Source organism: Coptis chinensis, chromosome 6 (assembly GCF_015680905.1).
Source record: "Coptis chinensis isolate HL-2020 chromosome 6, ASM1568090v1, whole genome shotgun sequence".
NCBI lineage: Eukaryota > Viridiplantae > Streptophyta > Magnoliopsida > Ranunculales > Ranunculaceae > Coptis > Coptis chinensis.
This window is the reverse complement of record NC_141461.1, coordinates 50,514,495-50,522,619: the sequence shown is the minus strand read 5'-3', so window position 1 is coordinate 50,522,619 and position 8,125 is coordinate 50,514,495. Positions and strand designations below refer to the sequence as shown.

General features: G+C 45.2%; 1 protein-coding gene across 1 annotated transcript; it reads right to left on the bottom strand.

The window, feature by feature from the left end:
- Positions 1–3,186: 3,186 nt before the first annotated feature.
- LOC147493431 (uncharacterized) lies at positions 3,187–5,162 on the bottom strand. Its single transcript, XM_086567861.1, has 2 exons — positions 4,476–5,162; positions 3,187–4,371 (listed from the first exon to the last, which is right to left on the bottom strand). The coding sequence occupies exons 1-2, from the start codon at positions 5,160–5,162 to the stop codon at positions 3,187–3,189; spliced, it is 1,872 nt and encodes a 623-aa protein (XP_086423987.1).
- Positions 5,163–8,125: the final 2,963 nt, after the last annotated feature.

Sequence of the window (8,125 nt, the reverse complement as noted above, 5' to 3'; positions counted from 1 at the left end):
GTACTGTCTCTGCAGCCTCCTGTGGTACTCTTCCAGTCTGATGCGAGCGGTGTCCCTTCTCTCCTCCGTGAGGTTCAGCTCTTTGGCCAACAATTTCTCATTAACCCCCATCTCCACTGCCTTGGTCCTAGTCGTTAGAGCCATCATTTCCACCGGGATCACTGCCTCCACTCCATAGGCCATCACGAACGGGGATTCTCCTGTAGATGTCTGCGGCGTAGTGCGATACGCCCACAGTACATGATTCAACTCATCTGCCCAGCACCCTTTGCGCTCCTCCAGCTTCTTCTTTAAATTATCCATGATTACTTTGTTGGAGGACTCTGCCTGACCATTCCCCTCTGGGTTATAAGGGGCAGAAAAACCTTGCTTCACTTTGAAGGCTCGAAGGAAGGCTCTCACATTTCCCCCCGTGAACTGAGTTCCATTGTCCGTGATGATGGTATGTGGCAACCGAAATCTGCATATTATATTCTCCCACAAGAATTTTCTCACATGTTCCTCTTTCACCTGCTGCAGAGCCACCCCTCAACCCATTTTGTAAAGTAATCGGTCGCGGCTAGCAGAAATCTCCTTTTCCCGCTGGCCATAAACAAAGGTCCGACGACATCCAACGCCCACATAGCAAACGGCCATGGGCTGAGAACTTTGTGCAGAGGTTCTGCAGGAGCGTGTATCAGTGGCGCAAAGATCTGGCATTTTTGGCATCTCTTGGCATACTCAGTAGCGTCCCTCTTCATGTGAGGCTAAAAGTACCCCTGTGATAGTAGCTGATGAGCAGTTGTCCTTCCCGCCGAGTGGCTCCCACAATCTCCTTCGTGAACCTCACCTAATACCTCTTGCTCTTTCCGCGGTCCCCAAGCATTTCAGGAGCGGTCCACTGACACTCCGCCGATATAATTCACCATCTAGCAGAATGTATCTCCGTGACCTCTGTTCCATTTTCCTTTTTTCCCCCTTGTCCTCTATTTCTATCCCCGCGAGATAATTTTTGATGGACTCCACCCATCCGAGCTCTTGCTCCGTGGCTGACCACACCTCCTGGTTTTCTACAATGCTTGGTTTGCTTAGCACCCGGACTTCAATGGATCTACCCTCTGTTCCTGGTAGCACCGTGACAACATATGCCAGGGCGTCGGCATGCCTGTTCTCTCCCCGACTCGGATGAATGAAACTGATTTTCTCAAAATGGCCAGCCCTTCCCTGCAACACCTCTAAGTACTTAGCCATTCTAGGACATCGAGCCGTGAACCCCCCAATGACCTGCTTACCACCAAGTTCGAATCGGAATATACTCTCAGCTCCCACACGCCCAGGTCTCTGGCCAAGTCCAACCCTGCAATCACTACCTCATATTCCGACTCATTATTCAAAGCAGCGAACCCCAGCTTCAATGACAGTTCCAGGAGAGTATTCTCGGGGGTGACCAGCACCACCCCAATCCCATTACTAGTGTCAGTAGTAGACCCATCTGCGAAGACCCTCCATCTGTTTCACATGTCCCATGGGTTCAGGGGGTCTTGGTTCGGGGTTGCCTCCTATTCCATGACCATCTCCTCCCCCCATGTAGGGTCCTCGGCCGGGAAATCGGCCAGAAACTCCGTCATTGCCGGGGCCTTCTCCGCGGTTCTGATTTGATACTCAATGTCATACGAGCTCAGTAGCACAGCCCATTTTAACATTCTCCCCGACTTCTCTTCCTTCACTACCTGCTTGAGTGGCAGGTTGGTTACCACTACCACTGAATGAGCATCAAAATAGGGTTTTAGCTTGAGTGTAGAGAAGACCAGAGCCAAGGCATACTTCTCAATCTTACTATATCTCGTTTCGGCATCCAACATCATTTTGCTTTGGAAGTACACCGGTCTTTCTGCCTTGTTCACTATCCTGATCAACACTGAACTCATTGCACCCTCTGACACCCCCAGGTATAAGTACAACTTCTCCCCCTGCCCTGGCCGCAACAGGATCAGGGCCCTGCCCAAATATTCTTTCAATTCCTGGAAAGCCTTTTCACATGCCTCGGTCCACTGAAAGTCAGTTGTCCTTCTCAATAGCAAGTACAAGGGGTCGACACTTATCTGAGGACTTAGAGATGAACCTATTGAGTGTCGCGACCCTACCGTCCAACCGTTGAACCTCCTTTACGTTATGTGGAGAGGGCATTTCCAACAATGCCCTTATTTGGTCTGGGTTGGCTTCTATTCTGCGGTATGTGACTATGTACCCCAGGAATTTCCCAGATGTCACCCCAAACGTGCACTTTTTGGATTCAACATCAGTCTATGCCTTCGTAATATAGAAAATGTTTCCTTCAGCCCCGCCAAATGCTCGTCCTCGGTCATACTCTTCTCCACCATGTCGTCTATATAAATTTTCATCCACTTTCTGATCTTACTCTTGAACATCTTCTCCCCTACTCTTTGGAATATTGCCCCCGTATTCTTCAAACCGAAAGGCATCCTGGTGTAATAATAAGTTCCTCCTTCCACTATGAATGTCGTCTTCTCTTGATCCGGGCCGTGCATCATCACTTGGTTGTAGCCCATCGACGCGTCCATGAATGAGAAGAACTTATACTCTGCAGTACGATCCACCAATTCATTTATCTGCAGCATCGGGTAACAATCCTTCGAACATTCCTTGTTGACGTCCGTGAAATCCATGCACATTCTTACTTTCCCATTCTTTTTAGGCACCACTACCACATTTGACAGCCATTCAGTAAACTTGCATTCGCGGATGATACCCACATCCTTAAGCTTCTTTACCTCCTCTCGAACACCTTGTGCATACTGTAGTTTCATACCCCTCATTTTCTGCTAGACCAGGCGGGCCCCTTCCCGCATATGCAATCTGTGACACTCGAACTCCGGGTCCAAACCCACCAGATCCTCGATCGTCCATGCGAATACATCATTGTTTTCAGCCAACAAGGCAATCAGTCTTGCTTTCCAATCATCTGACAAGCTTGCCCCAACATTCACAAATTTCTCCTCCTCGGCCACTCTGATGTTCACAACCTCAATCTCATCCATTGTCTTGTCCCCGACGAACGACCTCTTTTCTTCGGCCATGGTCTATAATTGCTATGCTCATTTGTCCCCTGTCTCCGGTGCCACCGCCACGTGCTGACAAGATCCCTCGTGATTTACCGGTGGAGGTTCTCGAGCATGACGATCACCCTCAGATCTCGTACATTCCCCCATTCGTCGGAAAACAGATCACCGGGTAATAAGTAGAGGGGATTGCCTTCATCTCATGAATCCAATTTCTCCCCAAGATTGTGTTGTATTGCGAGTTAGTGTCCACTATCATGAACTTGGTGAAAACGGTCACCGGCCCCGCGGTCACTGGCAGTACTAGTTCCCCCAATGGCTCACTCATACTTCCGTTGAACCCGAACAAGTTAGTCCACGGAGGCTTCATCTGCTCCCTTTCTATGCCCATTTCTTCCATCGCGCCTCGAAACAGCAAATCCACTGAACTTCCGCAGTCTATCAGTACCCTCTTCACCATGTAATTCCCCATCGCTATGGTAATTATTAGCGCATCTTCGTGTGGTGAACTCACTGACTCCAAATCCTTTGGAGTGAACTCTATCCTGTCATTGCCTTTGCTACCCCCTGGGACCGGCCGCGGGCTACTCACCACTTCGTTTATCTGCCGCAGACTGGCTGTCTTCCTCACCTTATCCCTGTGGGCGTTCCTTCCCAGCATTTCTCCGCTGAATATGATATTTATAGTTCCCAAGGTTTTGGCCACAACTGGAACCCTTCCGATTGGCTGAACTTCCTTGACATGTTCCTTCAGCAATCTTCTCCCAATCATCCCCTCTACAAACCACTGTAAAGCAAAGCACTCATTAGTAGCATGGTTTCTGACCTGGTGGTACGCACAAAATGGCTTTCCCTCTATCTCCTTGGGTGAACTCAGCGGTTCCTCGTAATGTCGTTGTCCCTTGATCAGTGGCAGGATTTCCTCCAACGGCTTGTTCAGCGGAGTTACGTCCACTTCGCGGTAAGGCTTTCTCTCCATGTATTCCCTTCGGATTTGTTCCCTGCCCCTTTCTGCTCTCTGTGCCTCCCCTCTGTAATTTCCTCTATCTCTGGCCGCAGCCCTATCCTTGTCTCTCTGTACCTCTACGGCCACTACATGTACTGACCTTTCAAGTTTCTTGTGTTCCTTACTGTTTCTCCGCAAAATGTCCTCATATCTGATGTATCTTTCTACCTTCAAGTACAAAGCATGCAGGGTGGTAACCTCAATTTTAGACACTAACTCATGCTCCCGGGTCCCCTGTTTTAGCCCATGCTGGAATGCTATGACCGCAGTGCGCTCATCCAAACTCTCCACCCTCAGCGTCTCCTCCTTGAATCGGCATAGGAAATCTTTAAGTGTCTATGCAGACTTCTGCTTAACATTAAAGAGATCCGCTACGTCCACTACCCTCTTCTTCTGATGGATGAAGTGACCCACGAAAGCTTGCTCCAACTCCTCGAACCTTTGAATGCTCTGCATGCCAACCGATAGTACCAGTCAGATGCTCCCCTTTTCAGACTGGCAGGAAACATCATGCAACGGAGGCCATCATACTTCGCCTCTTGCCACAGCGGCATCTGCTGCTGGAAGTGATGCAAATGGTCCGCCGGATCTCCTTTTCCGTCATACCTTTCGAACCGTGGCTGTGTAAACCTCTTGGGTACCTCTGAATTCCAAACTGAGTTAGTAAGGGGATTCAGATTCAGGCTATCCACCACCTTCTTGGCCGCCCCGTGTTTCTCCTTTTCCATAGCGCAGTTAGCCTCTCTGTCTCTTTCAATCATCGCCTGCACCATTCCCATAGTAATGCCTCCCGCATGGTTCCCTCTGGTTTCCTGACAAAGGTCCTCACTCTGCACTCCTATTTCACTACCCGCAGGTACGGCAGTTTTCGCCTTTTCCTGAGTGCCTTCCCTTTCTCTCCTCAACTCCTCATTTTCTTCTCTAAGTCTACCTACTTCCTCCTGGAGCAACCTAGTTGTCTCAGCCACTAAATCTTTGACTTCCTCTTCCCCCACCTCTATGTTTTCCACACTAGCTGTCTCGTTCTGTACGGCCTCCTCCCTCGCCAGCCTTCCTCTCCTTCTTCCTTTACCTCTTCCTCTCTTATCTGGGTCCATGCTTTACAACTTCCCAAATCGTGGACCTACTTCGTCCCCACAGATGGCGCCAAATGTATGAACACAAGTTCTAGCCTATAATGTCCTATGCCCTAATCCTCTCACCCCTCTCTCCTTTTCTTTTTCCTTTTTTCTTTCTTCTCATCTACTCATACTGTTCCTACTTATATCCATCCACCTCTTTTCTCATCCGTTGATCACCCCTTATCCTCTGGTCCACCCTGGGGCACCTGTCCTCTTAGGGTTCCGCGGCCTTGCTGCTGTACCCCCGTCTTTTCTCTACTAAGTTGCCTCCTCTTTTTACTCTGACCATCCTTTTCCTTCTGCTCCTGTATGGCCTGTTCCCCTTTAGGGTGCCGCGGACATGATCTGGTGTTTCAAGCCTCCTCTCCCTTATCTTACTTTCGGCCCGTGAGCATGCCACCTCGGTCGTCCTAAAATAGGCTAATACAAAGCACGAATGGGAAACCCTACTGGTAAGACCTAATCAAACTTATTCTCCTACCTTTACTAAATACTTTTATGAGCATGTTGAATTCTTTACACGCTCCCATGGAGAACAAGCCCTCAGAATGTTGTTAGATGAAGAGCCCTTTGAATTGACTAAGTACTTAATTCCATTTTCATTAGGAATTCCAACCGCTGCCCCACATACCCAAATTAATTATATAGATGATAATGACAACCATTATGACTGGGTAAACTTCCATGAGACCTATGGTGCCGATATATTCCAAGTAGAACACCAAGGCCAACGTAATGTATCCTTAGGAAGCATGTGATAGTAAGTGGTAGATGTGATTGATCGACCTCGGCTCCTTTGGATGTCATTGAGATTGTGAGGAAACGTGTGCCCACTACACACTGGAGTGAGCGAAACTTGAGTGGAAAAATCAGAGAATTTTTGTCTTGACAAATTGTGATGACCTACTTACGAACGCTACTCCAAAAGTTTCAGAAACGGACCTCCCATTGCATTTTATAACATAATTCAGAGCATGCATGTGTATCTTTAGATGATTTGATTATTATGAGTGTATTAGCTTAGGTTTCAAAAGCATTGTTCTTATTATATTGTTATTGAGATGTATAGATATCTGAGATTAATTAGGAAATTTTATTTTTATCTCTTAATCGTTGTAGTATAAATGAAGTTTGTGAGTATTTTCTCTGAACAACTCTCACGAGGCTATAACTCGTCCACTAGGGAATTCCTAGTGGTTTAAAGTCTTATTGCATATGGTCAATGCAATCGCACTCTGCGAAACAAAATTAGTTAGGACCACATTTTTTGCCACTTATCTGTTTCTATTTCTCATCTTTGCTTGAGGACAAGCAAAATATTGTTTGGGGGTGGTGTGATAAGCACTCAAAAGTGTATTTTAAACCACTTAATAGTATTCTACTTAGGCCAATTATGTTTATAATAAATGAGAGTTAGTACTGTTTATGTGTTTTTGTGCATTTCAGGACTTGAAGTTTATTAGGTGACTAAAAGCACCACTTTTGCATGGAAAATAAGTAAAGATGATTGGCAAGGAAGTTCTTTATTTAAAGCCTAAGAATTATGAAGAAAAGCCTTTTCCAAGCTCAGTCAAAGCTAGAAAGTCAAAGTCAATCCGGGTAGAAAAATAACAAAAAAGTCAACAGAACTTCAATAGGCCGTATCTTGCCCTAATCAGAGTAGTAAAAGTAGAAGGAAAAGGCACATAAGTAATTTCCAGTATCTGTGGCCTATTTAGACTTAACCTAATGGACTTTGGGCTCACTTTAGAGGCCCAAAATCCCCCTTTTTGGCCCATGCACGAAAATGTAACCCTAACCCTCTCCTATATAAAGAGTGTTAAGGCTAAACACTCTTCTCCTCCTGAACCTCTTCTTTCCTCTCAATCCCTTAGTTATAATTAGTTTTAGTGTAGTTTAGGGTTAGAATAACTTTAGTTTGTAGCCACCATTAATTCCCATCAATAAAAAGCTTTAGTATTAATTTCAATTATTGTCTTTTCAATTATGTCTTTTATTCAATCATTAGTTAGTATGGTTCCAATGAATCGTGGTTAAACCTCCATTAGAGGAGGTTTATGAAGCCACATGAGGATGAGTAGCCATTAATTATTATTGTTTTGTATAAAAAAACGTCAAGTTCTTCGTTGTGAATGTCTAGAGATAGAGCTCATAACGGAGAACTAGAGTTTAGAACCACCAACAAAGAGATTTGTGGTGGAGCTAAACTCTCAAGCTAATGAAACCTTGATCCGAGACGACTTGGTGTTCACTTGGGATTAAAACAAGCGATTCGATACTAACTAATAGTCAATCGAATCGCGTGGTGGATTAAACCCCTTCTAAGATCTTCTCTCATCATATCATCTACTGTTTTTCACCCTCAAATCTACTGGTTTTACTCTCACTAGTAAAGCATTATTCTAATCTAGACTTGCATTCAAGTAGTGTACGACTAGAGTGGTATGAACACAACTACTCTTCCCTTTATCACATGATTTAAAGAATTTTATATTTTGATAAGTACTGTACATACACCTTTATCTATTGTTTTGATAGCATCAACAACGATAATTATTATTACATATCATCCTCAGACAAAAGGTCAAACAAAAGTTTCGAATAGGGAAATCAAGAGTATTCTGGAGAAAACAGTCAATCCCTCAAGGAAAGACTGGTCTCTTAGACTCCAAGATGCACTATGGGCATACAGAACAACATTCAAAACACCAATAGGAATGTCACCCTATCGTTTGGTATATGGAAAGGCGTGTCATCTACTTGATGAGTTAGAACATAAAGCTTATTGGGCCGTGAAAGAGATGAATTTCAGCCTAAATTAAGCAAGAGAAAATATAAAGCTTCAAATCATCAGTGAATTAGAATAATTGAGAACCGATGCTTATGATAAGTCAAGAATTTACAAGGATAAAACTAAAGCATTACATGATAGAAGAATT